This window comes from Nelusetta ayraudi, unplaced genomic scaffold (genome assembly GCF_046127955.1).
Source record: "Nelusetta ayraudi isolate G7.1 ecotype Tasmania unplaced genomic scaffold, CSIRO-AGI_Nayr_v1 ptg000005l, whole genome shotgun sequence".
Classification (NCBI taxonomy): Eukaryota; Metazoa; Chordata; class Actinopteri; order Tetraodontiformes; family Monacanthidae; genus Nelusetta; species Nelusetta ayraudi.
The window spans coordinates 118,524-142,062 of NW_027466055.1; the positions used below are offsets into that span (position 1 = coordinate 118,524).

Below are 23,539 nucleotides of genomic sequence, written 5' to 3' on the forward strand. Positions count from 1 at the left end.
TCCCCTTCCTTACAGGAGGTGCCACGGGCCAAAAATGGAAGGTTTCCACGACACAGAGACACTCAAAGTCAGTAGATATTCATTTATTCCAGTGTTCCCCCCGGTGCTGCAGGGGAATGCAGGGCTCATTAACCAAATGTGAGTTTTTAAAGTAGCTATTTCCACTCGCTTCACCCAGTTATTTCGCGACACACCGTACATAGGTGACTGACTCTCACTGAGAGCCTGTAACCAAAGGGATTCTAAATAGCACTTCACCCAACCGCCTGTTGAAGAGACACTCTGGTGGCATAATGTAATGGGTAACACAGGGCAAGTGTTTTTTACAATAATATCCCTCCATTACCACAAATATGACATTATTGATACAAATTATAGTAGTGGGCGAAAAACGTTGTTGTGCTCTGCAGCAGCGGCGGCAGTCGGCACTGACACAAAGCCCGAAGTTTAGTAAAGTCGCTGAACCACAGACAGGTCGTCATACACCATTAACTGGAGGGAGAGCAGCATTAGAATGCAATAAAATACACAACTGCCACAAACTCAACAAAGCATTAATAAAGGGGTAAAGTTATGTTTCCGCACATTTGAATACGAAAGGCCGACCGACGCACAGTTTAGCGTGAATGTTGGAAGAGGACCATTCATCCTCAATCCAGCAAAGATTTTTATGACTTCTAAGTGTTTATAAACAGAGAAAATACTTAGGACTAGTTGGGGCCTGTTTCCCCTCGCTGTTCACCACCATCCACCTCCATCTGTGTGAGGACTGAGAAAAACGCAGGACGCAGGAGTAGGGCCACGGGGTGAATTAAGGTTAACCATGCTGCATTTACTGTTAACACACGAGACTTGTCAAGGCCTCGTCTTGCCAGACCGCATTTCAGAGGGGTTAAGGTCCAGCCTCAATCACTTGACAGCTGATTCTCACCAACCAAGCAGGATCGGCTTCAACTCAGTTGAGAGACAAACGTACGATTAGTAAGCCGCAAGGAGGCTTGCATGTGTTGCAATGTCAACATGTTTCAAGAGGAACTGGAATCGTTGATTAGAACGTGTTACCCAAGTAACTGTTTCACTTATAGCGTTGTGTACATGGGAATTTTATTCGAGCCACAGATTTGCGGTAGGATTAGGTCGAATAAAATGCCTTTAAAATTCATAGCAACAGAGTCCAGTGATGGTGAGAGAGAGAGAAAGATAAACCAGAAGCTGCTCTCAGGAAAGTAACGCAGCAAATCACCTTTCACTTGTCATTCATTGGCACATCACATCATTCCCAACACACTCATAATGCAAAAATTAATGAGATACTGCACCGCTTCAGACACAAGGTTAAAGTTTGCAGTGCATCTGGCAGGCAGGCAGGCAGGCAGGCAGGCGCCAATGAGGGAATTGCAAATGATTGTTTTCATTAAAAACTGTGGGATCCTTCAGTTTCATATTTGAGTCTTGCCAGTGAGGAAACTTCATTTTCAATGTCTAATCACCACATAGAGCTATATATAGTTCCTGATAATCCATCATACATTTTAAATTGCCCCTCGGTGTAAGAGCTCCATTTGATGTGCAGACCCCCCGGAGCGTTTTAGCCTGCTAGCTGTCACTTCCATATAGCTGACGGATATGAATGTACACAGTGATAATTGAGCGCTTACTTTGGCTGAGCGCGGCCAGTGAAAGGGGGGCATGTAAGAACACACATGAATGGGCCGCTGCACAGCAAACCATGCATGATGCCATCACAAGCTGGAGGAAGGCCTCTGGTATAGCTGGTTACCCACACAGCAACTGCACAACGGACTAAAAATACGCACGAGCATTCTCACACCTCAGTGCATACAAGTGGACGGGGACTGGGGGACGGCCACCAAGAGCTTTTTTTTTTTTTTTTAAATGAATATTTTAACATATTTAAATTTGTTGCATTTAGCATGAATAAATAAAGCGAATGCTAATTAGCGCGCTGCTGCTGGGTTGGCTGCTAAAAGCGCCGTGCACTGCCAGAGAGCCGGCCGTGTTGCTTCACACACGAGGAGCCTCTTAAAGGATCAGCTTGACATTTGTGAAATAATCTTATCAGCTCGGCGCTGGACAGTTGGATGGGAACATTAATGTCACTCTCCCAATCCGCTCTCCATTTCGCTCCCTTACAATATGTTTCCTGCTGATCTGATGTGCATACCAAGAGTCGCATGATCCCCCAGTGACAGTGATGGATATGAAGAGAGACATCCCACTGAAAGGAGCCACTAATCACTGCAGTTAAGTGAACTGATAAATGATCCGCTTATGACGTGTCAGGTTGAATAATGGTGCCAATTTCTGTCTATTACATTAATTACCTGCTTTGACTCTTGTCTTTAAATGAAAAAACTGAAATGAAACACAGATTTCACTGCCAAGCGGTACAAATTCTGGTAATTCTCGCAGGACATAATTATCATTTACTTTTGTTTGTTTGCTGTCAAGAATGGTTGTTATATTTTTTTTTTTTATCTTTGATGACTTGTAAAAAATATCCCATATCCTCTTCCGTCCAATCAGAAGGCACCATTTTCGCTTGAAGTGAACTGGTCACATGACCCCCTACATCATGTCCATTATTACACACACACACACACACACACACACAGAAGATAATATCCCCCTGCCAAACAGCCCATTGCTGAGGAATCCCTGCAACATCATGCCGTAATGAATACGTTTGTCTGCGTTTCCATCCCATAAAGCTTCATTGGGCTGACTGTGTTGTCGCAGACACTGTCAATCACAGCTGAATTATTTTCAAAGCCAACCAACACACTGCAATGTTGTTCTTTTGTTTTTTTTAAAAAACATATGTATATATAATGTGTGTGTGTGTGCGCATAGCATCACCTGTTTTTATTGACAGATGGGCCACATGGAAAGTGTAAACAGAGAATTATGTCCAAAACAATATGGGCGCACAGAAGGCATCAGGACGGCACCAATGACAAATTTGCTGGGAAAACGACTGCGGTTGCTCTGATGAATCGGTGCAATAGTCCTGAAATAATCATATTAAAAAAAAAAAATCATTTCAGTGGATCTATACAGCTGCTTTTTGTGTGCGTTTAAAAATAGATTTTTAGTAACGCTGTCACCGACAGTATTAATCATGTCAAACGCCCAGCAGCGTGGAAGAGACGACTGAAGCAGCCTGTTGTATCTGAGTGTAGCCGCTCCCCGATAAAGCTACTCTCCAACAAACAAATGGACGCAATAACTCCAGGCGTCATACACAATAGGTCCCTTTCCAAAGAGAAAAATCAAATAAATAGAACAAACTGGTTGGAAGTAATATGTCAGCGCATTAGATGCCTCTGTGCCAGGAGTAGGTGCTGCTAAATCCGATACAGCCTCAGGGTCAAACTCACACTATGTTGGGATGGCGCGTTGCTCTTTGAATGACCGTTGTTGTTGTTGTTGTTGTTGTAGCCAGATCTTTCGAAATTATTTCATCATAACTTGTGAAACAACTGATTTTCCATGGTCCAAACTAAAAAAACTAAAATATGCTGAAGAATGATAATCTGTTGATACGATGTACAATAATAATAATAATAATAATACTAATAATAATAATAATAATAATAATAATAATAATAATACAAGTAGTTGAAATCTACAGCAGCCTTTTGGATTTCATTTGATTGTCTGTTGATGGAGAAAAATAAAGAAATAATCCATCCACAGTTCAAACCTCAACCCTTTTGCTAGTACAAATCTCACTGAGAGGGGATCCACTTACAAACCTAATCCAAAGCCATGTAACAAAAGGGGAATCAATAGTACAGATGTCAAGATAGAACAAAGCTGCCTCAAAAAAATAGATCTTCCACATCTTATATGGAAGAGATGAGAATGTATCATTGTCCTCCCTAATCGTCCTCCCTAATCGTCCTCCCCACTTTGGCAGGACTGATAATGCAAGCGTGATTTATCACTGGTCAGCGGCGAGGCGACTGATCCCCCAGGGGCTTTGCATTAATGCATCAGTAGGAAAAATGGGGAACTTTAAGATTAGAGTGGGGTGTTCCTAGTTGTGTTGTATGTTTCACTTGCTGCCTAGTTTGTCTTTTTCATATTGTTCATGACTGAAGTTTGTGAATTTACAGCAACTTTGCTTCCACACAACAAAGAGAAATGAAATCCCAACCATCCCTCCAGACTTTCTGGTCTGTGTTGGCCACAAACTCCACGATTCCTCGACGCTTCCTGTTCACCGTCACCTTTTCACTTGGTGCCAATCATGCTAACAGCTGCAACAAGAGCAGGTCCAATCGATCACGCCACGCTATCAGAGAGGGCTGCAGAGTGTCCATCAAGTGGCAATAGAGTCGGAGGAGCGCAATGTTAATGAAGTGAGTAATTAAAGAGGCTGCTGACCCCCCTGGCCCTGTTGTGCAAAGGGGACGGCGCTGAAAAGGACCACAAGGCCAAATTAGCCTGAGACGACTCATTAGATGAGCTCAGCTGCTCAAGAAGCCCCAGACCTTTTCAGACTGGCCCACATCACCAACTGACCTGCAGAGGTTCACACACTCACTGTGTGTTATTTCCTTTTCATATTTAGTAGAGGCAAGGCTTTCATTTTTCGGGTTAGATGTGTTGATGAGATCCGACTGGAAAATTCACACTTCCAGAAGAAAAGAAGGGACCGCGTACTTGGACAGCCAGTCGTGGGTAAGGTGCTAAAAGAGTCGCATCACAAGCTGAGAACAGATGAGACAAACAGGAAGATGATGATGATGATGATGATGATGATGTGGGGGAGGGATGTGGGACTTCTGCCACTGCAGATTTGTCTGCATAAATGTGTGCCAAGGAGTGACCGTGTCACTGAGGAGGGAGGTGACTTGAGAAAAAGATCACCAGCGAGAGATAATTGATAACCAGATGGTGGAATTTATTTGTGGCGCAATGCAAGGGCTTGTTTTCTCCAGCACAATTTGACAAGAGGTGACATGTTTTCTCAAATGGATCAGAATTCAGACAGAAACCAGATCACTTAAAGGTCCAGGGTGCGAAATTTGGCTTGATTGATGACTTTTATATTGGTAAAAGCTTAATATGCTGTCTATGAATACAAGAATAAAAGTGCATAATCGTAGTATAATAAAACAGTTTCTTTTGGTTTTGCTACCTTTAGAACAGTTTATATTGATATATAAGAATATACATATAGCAAAGGTGTTGCTCCCAGTTAGCTTGCCACCATTTTTTTAAGGCAGCTGGTGTGGACAATCCAGGACGCATGACATCATAATTAGTTTGATACTTAGGGTAACTGCTCGCGTGGTCAAATAAACCAACGAAGAAGAAGGTGGACGAGGAATCCAGGCTTGGTTGTGCAGGCCACCGTAGCTCCCTGGCAAGCTCAGGAGGGGTAGGGGACTGAAATACGCTGCAATCTAAAATGTAACCACTTGTTTCTTCTACAAAATCTCCAAATATTACACACTTAACCTAAAAGTCCCATGAGACAACATAGTGAGTGGTCAATCAGCATATGTTGTCATTGCCGCCCGTACATTTGACATTTGTAGGAGCTAGTTTATGGCAGAATTAAGAGCAATGTAGAACAATCAGTTGGAAAGCTGAGTCATTTCACTGACTCATGAAACTTGATTTAAAATTGAACGGCCATTTTCCGAGCATACTGTACTTAAAATGTGGTTGTGGGCGAGCAGCATTCAAGACGCAGCGGCTTATCAGCCTCGTCGTTTGAGAGGAAATGAAAGATTTTTCTTCAGTTCCTCATATTTGTCACTATGAAACAGAAGAGCCAGGGAGTTGACGCATTAATCCTGTGTTGCAGACAACTTTGTCTCCCTGTGGACAGTGACGAACACAATTTGCTGGCAGGTCTGGTAATCTAAAGTCTTGTTTTGCTCAAATGGAAAAACTGGCGAGACGGTGCTGGGTTGTGGCTTGATTCATTCTTGGCTGAGGTCTTTTAGCAGCACATTGATCAACTTACTTGGTAGTTTACATGATTTATTTTCTTCCTTGTTATGTATTATATTAGACTAGATGTGCCATTGTGCCATTGAAAAGGGTGCCCCTCTCTCAACCTGCCTCCTTCTCCTTGGACCTGCCCACCGTCTACATGACTGTGATTGGTGTGCTGGGAGAGATTCTCTGTTTTGGTGAGCGCTCCCTGTGCTTGGGTCAGAATTTGGGCTCAGGATTTGAAAATGAATACCTGAAATGTCAATACTGATTCCACCCATTTTAGGTTGACATGCGCTGCTTTGTTTTGTTAGACTGACACGAGTAGGGGTGCTGTCCTTATATCTTTATTTGTGAGTTTGAGCAGTTTAGAGAGGATTTTTCTTGTCGTTTGGAGACTTTCAGTTATTTAGGTTATGTTTTCGTTTTTAGAGAGAATATTTTTCTTTTGCTCATTACTTTGAGTTGACAGCACTCCTTTGGCCCTTTCACCTCCGTTTGCTGCACCTTCTTTTGTTCTGGAATGCATCTGGAGAATTTCTAATAATACATTGCCTTGTTTATACCTTGACTTTTTCTGTTACTTCCCATTTCCCCAATAAGCCTTATTTGGGTCATAACATCCTAATTAATAGGATAATTTTTCTGCAATGTGTCACATTGTTTCAAGCAGAAATAAGTCAAACACCATTTATTCTCTGTGAGGTGACAAACACCTCAGGAATCCCATTCATTAGTAACGGTGGTGTCCATTTTATTCCATTGGATGGTGATGAGGCAGGATATCACGGAACAGCAACGTCATAATTGCAGAGTGTAGACAGTGAGGCCCAGCTAATCAGCTGTCCAAATTTGGACATGCTAATCTGCTCTGTGGTGGTGACTGGCACAGAGAAAGTCCAAACATGACAGGTGCTGTCCTGAAAGGAAGCCAGACAAAACCTCCCCCCCGAGCCCATTGTTAATTTATGGCCGTCCAGTAAAAGGCTCCACTCTCTATTGACTAATCTACTTCAAATATTAGGGAATACAAATTAGGGAATCAATGACGGCACCTGGCAGCTTTTTATTTTAGCCATTTGGTTGTGTGCGTGTGTGTGCGTGTGCGTGTGTGTGTGTGTGTGTGTGTGTGTTTGTGTACACGTTTGTGCACAGAAGACAGACATCTTGGAGCTTCACAAAAATACTCTTTCATGGATCGGTCCATGAATAAACATAGTGTGAATATATCCTCCGCCCTCCTTCTCCTCCCCATCTATTTCCAATGCATGTTTGACAGAATAAAATTGCATTAACGTCTCTGTGCCGACAATCTTAAAAAGAAAAAAAATCAATGCCCAGTCCCCTGGCTCAGGCGTAGACCATTCCGACTAAGGGCTGAGAAGCCGGGGATCGGCCGCACATCCAATCAAAGGTCATGAATCCAGGTGAAATTTCTTTTCTTATCTCAGTTGAGGTGAAAGTTTTGGTTTCTGGCCCATCGGTTTCTATTCCGTATTACTCCCTAAAGAAGGTGGAGCAGCAGCTGCCACACATAAATTCAAAAAGGTAAAATAATAAAAAACATATGTTGTCGTTATTTCTTTCTGTTTTAAAAGACAATAAAAAAAAAAAACATTTTTGGAGCTCAGACAACTTATAATGAAACAAAAAAAGTACATTTCTTGATCTCAGAGGTTTCTTTGTGATTAATAAAACACCCCTCCAATCTCCAAATGTTATTTTAGGGTTGTCTTTGCTGCATAATTACACACATCGTGCTCATTTATTTGATGTCTTCAGTATCTATCTGCAGTGTAGAAAGTTGCAAAGATTAAAAAAAAAGAAAAAAAGAAAAATGCATGAGAAGGTGTGTCCAAACTTATGACTGGGAGAGGATGTGATTGTATGAAGCAGCTGCTGATGTCTTGTGGATGAAATGCCCAAAAACATTTTTAGTGCACCGTGAGGATTTTATTTTTCTTTAATTAACAGTCATCTGCACACTTCAGGCAACAGGACGGCTGCCTTATATCAATCACCGAACAGTTGAATAGTTTTTTTTTTTTTTTGTTGGGCCATCTATTTACAAGCTTGAGTCATCGCCAGCTGCCGTGGCAAAATATGCAAGGTACGAGCACATCCCACAATGTACATCACGTCATGAGCACATTAATGCAAGAACACAGTTTGTTTGTCTACGGAGTAACAGATGAAGACAGTGAACTGCTCACTTTACACTGTAAACACTGCCGGTTTTGCACGGATGGTCAATAGATGAGGACAGTGGCGCGACATTGGCAGATCTCTTCATCCAAAAATAGTACACGCTCGTTTCCACGCAGATGGGCTGTGAAGCGAAATTGACAACAAGAGCCTCATTAATCTTTACAGCAGCCAGTCAGAACCTCCTGGCACCGCAAACCCTCCCGAGAGCGCGCCCCAACACCTTGGCCATGCGGCACATTGTCAAAGCAGAAGATTGAACGTGCAATGGAGAGCAGATGAAAGGCAAACAGGGGCATGCATCTGAATACAACCTATGTGAAGGCATTTAGAGAATTAAAAGCTTAAGCAGCTCTGAAATCTCCCCCTTTATATTTCCGGCACATGTGTCCGTGACCCTGCATACGGCGCTGCAGCTTAGGCTCTTAACGCCGAGTGTGTGTCCTCAGCCGCCTGTCAGCAAAAAGACAATATATGCATGCAGACACCCGCGAGGATGGACGACACACGAGCCGTTCAAAATGAGGAGAAACAAAATGTGTATCTATCGTAGACATCTTTTAGTTGCAGAGCAAACCCGTCTTGTTGCGAAGATATTAGAGCACTAGAAGGCATAATCGAGGCAATGCCCTGATTCTGTCAAAATATTCCCTCACCGAGTCCTTTGTGCTTTTTTTTTTTTCTTTTCTGAAGTGCTTTGTTGTCTTGATATGCTGTTCGATGCAATCAGCTCTTCACACCTTGACCGTGATGCTCTCACCCACCTCTTTGTGCTGGATAGCCAGCGATGGAGAGGACTTCCTCTGTCATTATTTCCTATTTAATGAATGAACAGAATGGTACCGTCTCTAATGTTTGAAGTCTCCAACCGCCGATGATGTCAATACAAGCTGGAGCTGGAATGATGCCAGTACCGGCAGTAAACCAACTAAAGGCAGGTTTTCCCTGCGATGCCTCTTAGAAAACATTATCAATATGGGAATTATGAGTCGTGGCGCCTGGCGGGCAAAATTTCCTTGAAAGCAGTGCTATGAGTTGCGGTTAATTTGTGCAGCACTTAAAACTCGCAGAAGTGACAGTAAGCTGCCAGACGAGGCTAAACAGGAAGTGTACGATTAGAGGCAATGTGTTGTTTTCGCTCACATGGTTTCTCTCACAGGCTGCCATAGAGCTCACTCTTGTGTTAATGCTACAGATTGTGTTTACATTTTCAACATATTTTTTTTTTCTGCAAACACATTTGTCAAGTTACGCAAGTCATACAACAGAACCCTCAAAATATGAAATGCATATCGGCATTTATATGAGCAGAAAAAAATGCAGTGTGAAAAGTTTCATGCATCTCAAAATGCTGCTTTCTGGCATTGCATTGACAGAAAGCCAAAAACAAACAAATATCGTTTTGTTTACTTGTAAAAAAAAAAAAATATTCCGTCTCCTCCTGCGTCCAAACATAACGCACCATTGTCACTGGTCAGCCAACAGGTCGCGTACGCCACATCCGCTGACATGTAAATGGGGAAAAAAAGTGTTTCCGTGACACTTTTGCGATATACCTCTATATTGCTACGTCTGGTTTTGCAAAATGGTAGGGGTCATGGACACGTAGCTAGTGTTTGTCAAATAAAACCGATGACATTAATATTATTACAATGTCACGTGTATCTAAAGTCAGTGAGCTGTGCTGTCTTTACTTTGTCCTTAGAACTCCAAGGTCTGTGTTCAGGCTAATTCTAAGTGAGCTTCACAAGAACTGCAAAAATTACAGCAAACACTTCTTAATAACCTCTTCCTTAGTAAGCTAGAATAAATCAATGTGTGAAAAATGATGTGTGCTTACTGCATGCCAATGAGTTCTCCTCGTTACAGCTTCAGTGTTCGTAGCATGTGAGCCATAAACAGGTCTACAAAGAGTGCCCTCTTTTCTCCCAGCATCCGCAGGGAACTGTGGCAAAGCTGCCATACAGTAGTGAAACTACATAGAGTTACTCGTCCAGATTTTTTTAATAAGCTATCTCTTCCAAGCATTTAATGCCGATGTGCCGATTTACCAAACAGTAAAGCACAAATTACATTTTCTTTTTAATCCAAGGTCACTCAATTAGCTTTCACGTCTTCTTCAAATGGAAATGAAATGGAAACTTTCACTGCAAGCCTGGGAAAAGAGAATCAAGGTTCTCCGCAAACGTGAGAAGAATTGTTTTACTTAGTTCCGGGTCAAGAGCCGTGACCTGGGTCCAATCTTGGTGGCAGATCCAAGCGTCTCCAGAAGCGAAATGACAAAGATTAACTGTCCCTTGGAGCATGAAGGCTCATAATTAATGCTGCCTCACTTCCCTCTGTGCCTCTGCTGGGAGCAGGACTGACACTAGATTGATGGAGTTGCCATTTAGGGGTCGGCCGCACCATGAAGGGGCAGGTAGTGTTTTGAAATTTAAGCTAAATTTTAGATGCTTCACATCAGCCGATATAGTTGTTAATTCCTAAAATTGAAGGAAAAACAACACTGAGAAAGAGGAAAGGTTTATGATTTATGTCCTCCATCTAATTAATTTATCAAGAGGAAGCCGAGGAAAAGAGAACCCAAACTTTTGCATGGTATTGTATTTTCTTGAGTCTTTGCAGAATTGCAAAGTTATGAAGGCCACTGTGTGGTGGTCAGTGTCTGCAGAGTAGACTATGAATATGCAACTGCACGGCTTTTGTGTTTTGCAGAACATCTACAAAGGTAAGTCATCCTTGAACATCAATATAAGAAATGTCTTAACTGTGGGGGGCTTGGAAGTATAAACTGAATTACAGTTCCATGTCACAATGGAAAGTAAGCAAATTATTTATGTAATCCCTTTGCTTTTCACTGCCTTTGTATTCAACAATAAAAAGACAGTAGGTTTTACAAAGACGGGTCTTCGGTGAGGCCTGGCTTTTGCAAATGTAGTTTTGGTGACGCTGGGTGTAGGCTGAGGCCAAACATGCTGAGTGGGTCCAGTCAATGCGCAGAGTAAACAGGTTCAGAAGAAATAGTGGCTTTGAATGGCTCCCTCCTACCTCGAAGTGGGCTCTGCAAATCCCTCCATTGAAGTGGGCTTATTTCTTAACAGCGTGCCTACCACTTTGTATGGATCCTCGGGAATCCTCTTTGCACCGAAACACCCACAATGAAGTTGGGGGCGGGAGGGGGGGCAGTGGGGGCTCTGTCATGAAATCTAGTCTGATTCCAATCAATAGACAGGATTGTTCTATTTTCTGTGCTTTTGACTGTGTGAAGATACCAGCAAGCCATAAAGCACATTGGAGTGTGTCAATATTACAGGACATGGACAAAATCCCTTCCCCTGACAGGATGGCAGTTGGAAATAAAAGACTGGCCCATTGTATTGATGGAGGTTAAGTTCTTTGGTCTTTGCTTCACCTACATCTTTCCCCATAAAACTGATGCGGCTGTGTTTGGGAGTTACTGGAAGACAGAGTGCCCGCCAGACTTGGTGAGATATAGAGGGGGATTTATCTCTAATGCTCTTCTCTGCCAGCTCGTGAGAAAATTGGACATTTGTGGTGAAAGGCTCCATTTCTCCTGGTAGGATTTAATGGCTGCTACCCTCCACTGTCACTGACTAATGCTGTGAAACACAATCACCAAAAAAACAGGATTGCGTGTTGGAGGTTGCAAAACTGCGTTGAAGGTATCCATAATATATAGTAGTGAAACAAACATCGCTGAATTGACCTATGACTGCGTTTATGATAAAATGGAAGTGTGATGAAGGTAGTCATTTCCCCCCGCCAACCTCCCCCCCCAAAAAAAAAAAAAAAAATTGACATTCTGCAAACAAGTTGTTATTTTTTTTTTCTCACTTTCCCTTTTTCATCTTAATGGAGAGGTGCAGCAGTCCGGGCTGTCAATGATTTTTTTTTTTTTTTTTTAATCTAAAAACTGATAAAGCTAAGCAGTCAATTTGGAGGTTTAGATAGTACTAGTACTAGAACTATTCAACAACCAGCTCCCTTCACTGTCACTAATGGCCACTCAGCATGTTGCTCAAGGCCAAGGCTGCACTCACAATTGGAACAGTTGTACCATGCTGAAGCTCAAATGCACAATCCCTCCAATGACACACACACACACACACACACACACACACTCCCCTCCCGTTGACTCTGAGGCCGCCTGCAGTCCTGAAACTTGTTTGCACAAACTTAGATTGACTAACTCGACCAGATCTTTGGCAGGTTTCCGTTGCTAAACACTATGGATTCTTAACTCCACTTGAGATGGCACTCCACCAATGATCCGATGCACTTAAAAAAAAGTTAAGAACTCATTAGGAATCTTTACCCATAATAATAATAATAATAATAATAATAATAATAATAAACAGATTCAGTTGCTTAGAACACATTGGCATTCATAGTACTGCCACACAGCTAACACTGTGTGCATGCAGAGTTAAAGTAAATGTTTTTCTAAACACACTACATATTTGGCTGATTTGTATTAATTGCTGCCAGACATCATCAGCTCGTAGACGGAGACAATCCAAAATAACACCAAGTCAATGTCACTTCTTTCTCACTTGGCTCTAAGGCTGAAGAACTAAGAATATCTATTCCATATCGTATGACTGGTGTTTCAGGATCAATAGTCCACAAGGGAAAATCCTCTGGCTCTGATCTGAAAAGAAATTGTAAACAGCCTGAAATAGCTCTTGTATGACTAATTCCTCCTTTTCATTCATAACCATGCAGAGATTTTTTTAAAGTGGGGCAGAATGTGTTTTTTTTTTGTTTTTTTTAAAGAAAAAATCCTATTAGAGACACAACTGCCACACAGATCTGATGTTATATTAAAATGTCTGGCTTGTCAATAACTATACCACGAATGATCAAAGATGGCTTGCATATTTTAGTAGCCATCTGGCCGATTCTTGATGCAATTTTAGAGGTTGTAAAATGTGAAAGAAACCAGCACAGCAGGAAGAGGCTGAGACTGACAAGAGCCAGGTGGGAACTGCAAACGCAGGTGATCGGTGATATTCTACAAGGCCAACTAATGCCTGCATTTTATGGATTTAGCAACTGCACTCTGGTGAAAGCTCCCATATCCTACAGCCCCAATGGCCAGTGAAGTGTGCATTAGAACTCACCATTGAGCACCAGTATGGCTTTCGCATTTAACAATCTGTGCCCGGACACAATTGAAGGGCTCGGGAGACAAGGCGAGGGATGGGGGAGCCTCCCATCACCTGTCAGCATTGTCAGGGGCAAATGCCTTATTATCTCCAGTCTATTGGCGGCTATTCACTGTCATCCATCAGCCGTCTCTGTGGCCCATATCAGACGGGGAGACGAAAGGCTTGGTGGCGGGAGGATGCGTGCAGGCAAATATGTTGAAAGTCGGACTTGGCATGGATTCATTACTTTGCACACGCGATCTTTGTTTGCTAGCAGATTGTGAAGGTGCCGGCGGGGCCGGGGCCTCTCGCCATCAGTGGCGTGCCATTCAGAGGATAAGCATCAGCTGGCAGCCCACTCCAGTGACACCAACACTTCATCCAGGAGTCAGCAGATTACATTTTAGAAGTTGACGGCTTGTTATCACTCTGGATGGTGGGAGGACTTAATCTTTTGTTCTTTTCTTTAGCTGGTGTATAAGTTGTCGGCTCAGGCCACTGATTCCTCCGACTTCCCTCCTCGGTGCCCTCTGCAGTGACACATGAAGTGAATACCGCTCTCTTTTTTTTCTACTCTCCCCTTTTTTTCCCCCCTTTCATCTTCCTCTAAGTGTGCTTGCACTTTGTAGACGGATTACAGTGATGGAAGGCTCAGCCGTGCACAATGATATCCATTCAACATGTCTCCCTGGCAAGTCTGATTTGATAATAGGTATGCTGGCTTCGGTCTGGAGGGACGGATCACATTCTAAGGCAGGGGCTTCTCCTCCAGGAATAATCATGCGCAATCCCCTCTGAGAATAATATTCACCACTATAATAGAGGCAAAGAGTTACATGGTTATTGCACATGCTCGTGTTGGCTGGTGTTTTAGATGAAAGCTCGGCCTTGACTTCACTCTGTGTGAAAAACACGGCACCACAAAGAGGCCGACTGTAAGAAAGAATGCAAAAACTGTTTCATCAGAAAAGTTAATGTCCCTCATGTCAAGGCCGGTGTAGGTGAAAACAGTCTTTTTTTTTGAAAACGATGATGTCATTGGCCCGCCGCCGCCTCACGACCTCAGACGACTTCTCATAACAATGATGGGCAATGGATTTGTATGACTGCCACAAAAGATGATCAGCCTGAAATCTTCTCATCCTCCCGCACTACAACTAGCAGCAAACAAGAGTGGACAATAACACATGGTGCTGGACTTGGATCGACTGTAGATTGTATGCCAAGCCCTGCTTTCCTTTTTAGTCATCTTGTTTTCTGGGTAGGCTGACTGGGATATTGACCTAGAAAACCTCTTCTTCTTCTTTATCTTCTGCCGCATTATACATCATCTTGTACTAACAATGCCCTGGATAAGTGCAGTCAGGTTTATCACCCACCATCTTCCATTCACACCAATTTAGAGCCCTGTGCATATAAGGGTCCCTACCCTTATATGCAGAGACTTGGACTGCGCAAACTCCACACAGAGTCAACTATTTTATACAATTTTATAGAATATCTATTCTGATTTTCTTCCTCTAATGGTGAAAACATTAGCTCTGTGGCAGAAAAGCATTTCCCATTTATGTTCAGAGGTATTTCTTGTCCTCCTAAGGTCTTCTTATTCTATAGTTTTTGGCTTTTTCAGGGTCCATGTCAGAGACTTCAGTTTAAGACCGTTAGGGTTCGACTTTCCCTTGGCTGTGGCTGTCAATCATGCCTTCCAGCAATCAGGAAAGGCTCCCTCTGGATTCTATTTTATCAGAATAAATTATTTGAACACCTGTGAGGAGGAGTGATGCATAACGTCAGTCAGAGTCGCTGAACATCAGCACTCACAGAAATCCCCTTGCCCAAACCAAATGCTTCAGGACTAAGTGAGGAATGACACGTTCGTGAAAGCAGCGGGGCCCAGATGAACTGTATTACTGTGCTTCACTGAGACAAGCTGAAAAGACAGAGGCTCTCTCCTTGCTATGTTAAAGAGAGTCAACACCCCTTAAACCTGTTCATAAAAAAAACATTCATTGCAATCACGCCCATTTTCGCTGATCTTTGCCTTCAAAGTGTGAAATAACTAAGGCAGTGTTGAATATCAGCAATTATGATCACTACTTTTCTCTATTTTGTTATTTTTAAAGACCTGACAGTTTTGACGGATGTTGTCAGCAGACAGTAGGTCTGTCAAAACTGTCAAGTATTTAAAAAAAAACTTATTTATTTACCTTATATAGAAGAAAATGGAGAAAAGTTGTGGTAATAGTTGCTGATGTTCAGCAACTGTTGAAAACAACAAAGTAGAATAAACTTCCAGGCCATCATTATCACTGCTTTGCTTTCTAGGCCTAAAGATGTTGACTCTGTGACCGCCCCGCCAACATCCCTCTCCTCCCACTTTGCACATCATTTCCTGTCTAACATGTTCACAGCCTACTAGAAGATGGCTTCAAAGCTCTGACAGACAGACAGACGACCGTGTTTTCCGTCATGCTTGCATTCAAGACCAGCTTTTCAGAAATATTGACTCATCTTCAAGGTTTTGAGTCAAATTTCTTAACATTTTACACTCGCTGACACTTATGAGTAAAGAAGCTATGATGGAGGTGACTGATATGAATCAATGTGTCAAACATACACCTCAGCTGGCATATCTGAGAGGTTGAAATTCATTTAGTTATCCAGCAGAAGCAGAAACAGGACCCAAAGGTGGAAAAACCTCTCACACACAAGAACTTTGTTGTGAGGGTTTTTTTGTTTTTTTTTAAACAAGCACAGTGTCAGCACTTTTAGCTTTGGTTAACCATTCTAAACAACTGTCTTGTACAGTAGCGGTTGGTATTAAAACGGTTCATCTCTAAAACTGCCCTTATTTATTGACAGCGCGACTTGTTTTGGCTCTTCATTCCTTTACTTTGGCTGCAAAACTGCTTTTCACAACTCGAGTTTTCACCTTGATTTGAAGCACAGTGAACAACAACTATTTACGATACTCTGAATTTAGCTGAATTGTGCATCTTCCAGTAATGGAAGGCACAGTCCTGACAAGCAGAGCTCTATAATGCATTACGAGACTTATTGATTGTGTCAATGCAATTTACACCAAACTGAAAGCTAAGTGGTGCAGTTTTTCTCTGTCGTCAAGCCAGTTTTGACCAAGCCAACAAGACACAGGCATAAAGAACACAAAGCCTTATTTCCTGGCGCGCAGAGCAGATATGGCTGCTTTGGCTTTCATTCTCATTGCGCTACTATTAAGCCGTTTCAGTCCAGTTGTTATTAATTGTTTCTCTGATTGGAAAACACTGCCTCTTGCTCCCTGAGATATCTGACAAATCAGTGTCAGACAAATTGGAAAAAGGTCTCACAAGACACTCGCACCCAGGACAAAGTAGCAGATGATTAATAACTACCAGTTTAGCTGTGTTCGAGTCAGAAATACATGGGTTTTTCAGGTGAGCAGTCTTTGCCATCTGTAAACATATACAGAGTAAAGGGAATAAGAAAGAATAGACAACCACAGAATCAGCTTGGCAATCTATGTGGATGTTGTCTATATTGAGAAGCTTGTAGTGGGGGAAATGATCAATGAGTTGCATTTGGAGCATGAATGGCATCAAAACCTCCCCATATTTTGAAGTTACATCCATTTAACCTCAAGCCTTCATGTTTATCTTTAATTGTCTTTTCTGGATAGAAAATATTTCTGGCTTACAGCTGATGACACATAACTGGGTCTTGCCTACGGTTCTTTTTGGGGGGCAAAGGACAGCTGGGCAGCATCTGTGATTACAGCCTTCAAAGACATTTTCAAAAATCACCCTCGCTGTTGGATCCACCTGGCACTCCAACCTTGTTCTGTTTTATTTCCTTTGGTCTTTTTAATGTTACTCAGCATGGCATTATAGAAAAGGGCAACCTGAAAGCCTCTCTGCCACCAGCAGGACAGCAAGACCTCGCTTTGCTTGTTGGCAAGGGTCCCAATCCCTGCTGCTTGTCAGCAGCTCAAAGGAGGCATCTTCAGCAGCGAGGAGTTCAAACCACGATCACAGCCAATGGTCTTCCTTCATTTTTGACTTTTTGATTTAGATTTTTGTTTGGAAAACCCAACTCACCCAGGGTCTTAAAGGCCCAATGTGTGTGTGTGTGTGTGTGTGTGTCACTAAATCTCAATTAGGTGTTAATTAAAAGGGTTAAGTTGTTGTGTTTTCATTTGTTAATGATAATAAAGGAGTCAGCCATAATGAAGAACCTGGGTTCATTCTATGAAGTCCTGGGCTTCTGCTGCCTAGGACATGGATCTGCTAAGGATGCAGTGGTTTCATCACAACACCACAGCTGCTATAAAATGATGTAAAATCAGGAAATTGGAAAGCAAAAATATATGCTTCATAATATGTATTTATATACTTACTAATATTTTTTCCCATTTATGTTTTTGAAAACTACATTAACAGTTATTTAAAGTAGTTCCCCCCAAAAGCTTACTGTGAAACATTGTGCAGCGGCATGAACTTTTTCCAGGGCAGAGAGAAAAACTCTGCTGGATCAGGACAATGAAAAGTGAACTCTGTTTGCATAGATTGGTATATGGATCAGACGGCAGATAAAACCGATTACGTTTCTGGGCTCTAGTAGCATTACCCTGAGCATTAATGTTAATGGAACCACATGACCTTGCAGTTGCCTCTGAGCAGCTTCATTTTAAATCCAATTGACATGGGCCAGCTCTGGAAGTGGCTGGCGACGGGGTGGTGCAGCCACCTGATACCCATTCATGAAAGCAGACACTTTCTCTCCCTCTGGTTTGTTTTTCCGTTTTGTTTTGTTTTTTTTCTCCTCAGGGTATCCCAGAAGCCTCAGCTGCCGAGGTGCACTGTGAGGCGCTTGTGAAGACGGTCGGGAGGCAGAGACAATGACAATATCTGATCTGACATCATATACAGTGTCAACACTCTTCCTCTTTTGGTTTCAATTCAATCAAGACATAAGGTCATTTACCTCAGGCGCCAAAGACGCACTAACTCTTGTTTATACAGCACAATTTTAATGGCTCCGTGGGGGGGAAAACACGGTTGTCTTTTCCTTTTCCAGTGATCCTCCAGCTGCGGGTGGGTGGGATGGATGGAATGTTGCCAGCACAACAGAAATAGGCTTTGTTAAAGGAGCTTTGCACAAACAGATGAAAGAACGGAGAAGCTGGGTGAAATAATATTCAGCTATTTTTTTCTTTTTTGGGCAAACTTCCCACAAAGGATTTGCATTCATATATTTGGCATTCTCCGGCGCTCTGAGGGTCATCAGCACAATTTAATTACATTAAGAGGCAGCTAAATTGGACTTTTGCAAACAGACAAGGCTTAAGGGATTACTGGACCTCTGACGGGGGATCAAATATTACCTTCAAGCTTGGAGCAATATGCACAGCTCCTGGCTGTGTCTTCAGAGAGGGATGAAAGGGTGAACAGGAGGCAAATGCTTGGACAGCCAGATGGTGAATTTTATTCCACTTTCATTTACTCAATTATTCATAAAATAGCTTTGGGGCAATAAAAATGTTTAATTTCTGTGCAATTGTTTTTCTTTGGATTTACTTATTTTCCGTGAAACATCACATGAACCAAGTTAATACAATAGTGTCTGAGTCCTCCTTCAAAAATATCTAATCCATGATAAACTGTATCACTTTGGCTCAATTAAAACTATGCAAATCACTTGGGTTGATATTATGGCAATAAGTGGCTATTAATCACATTTTAATCAATCTAAATGTTATTTGATTTTGATGTGCTTTTGCTTTGTAGGGCCCAGAAGTCAGAGAACGTGTGACAGGGGGACATCATGGTCTTCACAGCGGACATTTCTCTGTCGCATTAGCCGCCCACATCTGTCCTGATTGATCCCATCATAGGGGGGTAAATATGTCAGACACATTGAGGACACGTTTTAAGATCTGATGTGTAAGATCACATCCACCGGGCATGCAGACTGAATGCGTTTGGAGAATAGACCTAAAGAAGTAGACTTGAATGCAACATGTCTTGTTTATTGTCTCATTTTGTACTCAGATTACTTACACATTTAATAATAATTTAAAAGAAGCCTACAACTTCAACGAAAGATGCATTTTTGCCTCATGTTTACAAACTCCAGCAGAAACTTATTTTTTTCTTTTATGAAAATCAATCGTCAGTTGATAGACAGGTTGAGGCCAAAATTAGTGGCAATCATGCACAAGTGGCGCAAACAGCGCACTCCACTTTTGAACAGGTTTTGGTGTTTAAACTAACTTAACTTGGAGACTGAGCACCACTGCTGAACCTCCATGAGCTCCATCAGGCCAACAAAGCCAAAGGAAGACGGAAAAGGAAGAAGATTATTTCTCAAAGGTCCTCACCGCATTCATCACTGGGAGAAAAACAAAACAAAAAAGAAGTGATCCTAAATGGCTGCTCCTCTCTGGGAAACTAGCCACTACTCTTTTCACTTGTTTTCAAACAATTACTGGGAAGAGATCACAACGTGTTTTTTCCCCCGACCTGTTCAGACCATCTAAAGTAAACCATGGGTCAAAGCTACAAAGCCCACTGTAAACCAAATGAAGAGGTGGGGGAGGTGGAGAAGGCAGATAAAAGCTGACACCCAATGCATTAGAACTCAGCTCTATTAGATATGAGCTTCAGCTGGGGCTCAGCACCATTGCTTAAGGCAAAGATACTGCTTGCTCATTGTGCTTCAGTGAGGGGGCCGCCAGAGCCGCGTAGCCACCGTGTTCTGTACACAGCACACAGCCTCTCATGCATGATTTAGGCAACTGGAATTCTTCCTTTAATATTCAAGCACTGATACCGCAGAGGAGATAAAAGGATTTGCTTAGGCTGCAAAAACTTCAGGAGAAATATGCTGTATGCCTCTAAAATAGCTTGGGTCAAATCACAAACAGAGAGTGAGATTGTCCAAAAATAATCTTAATTCTATTTCTGCCATTGCTCTGAAACTAAAACAAACTAGCAAGCATATTTCCCTGTCGAACTATTTAGCATCCAAGTCCTTGATGGATATTTTTATGTTTTCACATTGTAGGAAAAGATTATACCACACTTCATCTTTACATTTATGTCCTGTCGAGCACATGGCACAGCACAAGGACGGACTGACAGTGAGGTCAAGTTACTGGTTCCATTGGTTCTAACACAGGTTCTGCCGAAATGAGCCTTAACCGCAATGCATATGGACTTTTTATTTTACCGAAGCAGTCGCTAAAGAAATCTCCATCACCTTGAAGTTTTCCAGTCACATTCGAGTCTCAACTGACAAGAGCAGCAGCAGGTACGGACATTGTTCCCATTTCAGCAGAAAGCACAGCACAAGGCAAACCGGGACATAACACAAGCAGTTGATCTCTTGTTTCTCAGACATAAAGCAGCTTAGTTTTACACGCTCAGGATACTTTTTCATCACGGCTGCTTAAACTCCAATCTCCTTAACACGGAGAGCTGTGCACAGTAACATTGGGGCTGTTTATGAGGATACGAGTTTGACTCATTTGTAAATGGAATGCAGGGCCTCCGTCGATCACAGTGAAGCCTCATCACCAATCATTTGTATTGGAAGAATCTAAGTACTCCTCAAAATAATAGATCATAAGCTTGAGACAATCACTACACTGGACACATACACTTTTATTTCCCAGCAGGCTGCTACCGCTTTACACCAATTACCAGCTAACTTGCGTGTCGTAGAAGTACCAACCATTGTCCAAGGAGCAGACAATCAAAACACAGGCTGCAGTCTTATTGTATTGTCCCAAGGCAATTGTGAGGTCACAATAGTCAAAATGACTCGCCATTAGTGGCTGGTCTCCCAATGTGCAGGCAGCTGGGTTAACAAGCTTCCATAGAATGCTTTTTATCTGCAATCATACTTGTTGCCAGCCCACTCAATAGATAAGAAATTACTATTTTAACCATTACTACCATTACTATGATGGCATACATACATACGCAATATATGTTTTTCCTCAAGTCTCTTGAGCTGAATATAGGATGTTAGTCCTTGAATGTCAGGATTTATAATGTAGTCCCTGTTTTATACATGTACAATTAGCAACATGCCTAAATTTGTATTATTTCCAAGCACTAATGATGAAAGATGCCATCTGCTGGAACCAGGGTCCCACTCAACTCAGCGGGTGGGACTAGTAGCCACCACACACTCTTTAATTCTAGGCATTGCTTAGTATACACACCAGCACCTTACTCAAGGTCAACAAGGACAAATCAGCATAATAACTGCTGGCGGACCAAATGAATGAATGTCACTCATCCTTGATAAAGAATTCTCCAAATAGTTCAAAGGCAGCGATCGTCCGTCGCACAAAATGCAAGTTGCGCAATCCTCAAGTGTCTCATCTCCCTTCAGGCCACACGATTGGAGGAAAGGGGAGACTGACCTGGTGGGTACAGTTGCTGGACCATCTCTGAAAGATCCTTCTGTTTGAAGAAGAGAAGCAGTCCTCCAGCGGTGAACAGCAGGAGGAAGCGGAGAGAACGGGGGATCCTCCTTCTCCGTCCACACAGGGAGTCCACCACCATCTTCCACATCATCCACAGCAAGATGCTGCTCGCTCAGATGGTAATGAAATAAGTTCTGAGGGAAATCAAAGCAAGCAGGGAGTGAGTAAAAATCAGCGTGAACAGTTTTACAGAACATCAATGTACATGTGCCATAGAAGTCAATGAATGACTTCAAGGCCACAGGAACAGTCCCTCAGGTGTAGGGACTAGACTAGGCCTAATGACCATAACCAAGCACAACAAAGTATAACAGGTGATAAACCTGAGAGCAGGAGGTATCCAACAGTACGATCTCTACAAACAAAGTCTGACTAATTTCAACCAAGAGTTAGTCAGGGCTAATTATGTAAAGCACATTGATTTGCCTTAGAAATGAAACGTGTATGAAATGTGCTATATAAATACAGCTGCTTTGCCTTGCATCTGTAAAATAATCTTGAAATGTCCAACGGCATCCAACGCATGCTGTTTGTTTAAAGTCGTCGACGACTAACATTATTGTGTAAAAGTGGCAGAATCACTTTGATTTAGTTTAAAGATGACACTGAACGACAACACAATCTCAAACACACACAAACACACACTTTCTTATTTATAAAGAAAAAAAAAACAAAAACAAGATGAAGAGGAAAGGCAGTAAACAGAACGGGCTAACATCTGATTCCTCCCAAGACTCCAAGCCTGTGCTCCGCTTGCACTAATACAGATGGTAAACACAATTGGGAGAGGCAAGAGCGCTGACCTGCGATCACACAGCAGAGAGACGGAGGAGCAGCTGTCTTCAAATTACGGCACAAATGAACCTGGGCATCTACTCTGGCATAAGTTGTGCGTGCATGACATTTCAGGCGGTGACAGGAATAGGTCAGTGCGAAAGCGCACTGGGGTGGCGCAGCGCTTCATTAGCGTATACAATGATGTACTAGTTTTGTAGCTAAATGAATTGTGTTGTTTCTCCACCAAACATTCGGTGTGTAACTGCCCTTAGAAAGAGAGGGAGAGCGAGAGAGGGAGGGAGGGAGAGAGAGATTCCACTTCACTGTGGCACTCGAGAGTACAATTGGCCACCGAGGGTCTTAAGTTGCAAAGAATCTTCACCAGCTAAATTTTGTGCGACTAAAATCAGGCCCAATTGAATTTCTAATCAAATACCGCTGCCCACTGACAATGAGAAGGGAAAAAAATAGGTAGAGAGCGCTCTTGTTATTTTAGGTGATTGCTGTAGCTACACAAAATGACAGAGCGCTTCTCCGATGCACTAAATGAGTAATGACACTGCAGACATAGCGGAGGGTTGCCACGGCCCGCCGATGCACGATTGCGTTGTTTTCATGCAGCATTGCAGCATCCAAAGTTTCTTTAGTGATGGAAGAAAACTATGTTTCAACTTCACATTGGAGTCGCTACTCGGTTCCTATTTATTTCAGTTGCCAGGACACAATCAAGGCTGTATTCACACACAGTCTGGGGCTGTAATGAGAGGAGGAGGAGTGCGCTGTAAAATCTCGATAAAATTTGCAGCCACCTCAGAAGTCAGTTAGCGTTTCCTCACTGTTCTCACCGGAGCCTCCTGATGGTTAAAAGGAATAAGGCAAGGAGACGTGTGTCTACCCAGTGAAGAACGACTCG

The 23,539-nt window shown here is 42.5% G+C and overlaps 1 protein-coding gene across 2 annotated transcripts in view; it reads right to left on the bottom strand.

Annotated features, from left to right (window-relative positions):
* Positions 1 to 23,539, bottom strand: part of LOC142902283 (carbohydrate sulfotransferase 8-like) — a 146,316-nt gene that overhangs the window by 92,989 nt on the left and 29,788 nt on the right. For both annotated transcript variants that reach the window (XM_076047216.1, XM_076047208.1), the window contains exon 2: positions 21,787 to 21,983. In XM_076047216.1, coding sequence (XP_075903331.1) covers positions 21,787 to 21,940 — 154 coding nt within the window. In that variant the 5' untranslated portion in view covers positions 21,941 to 21,983. The remainder of the gene's footprint in view (positions 1 to 21,786; positions 21,984 to 23,539) is intronic.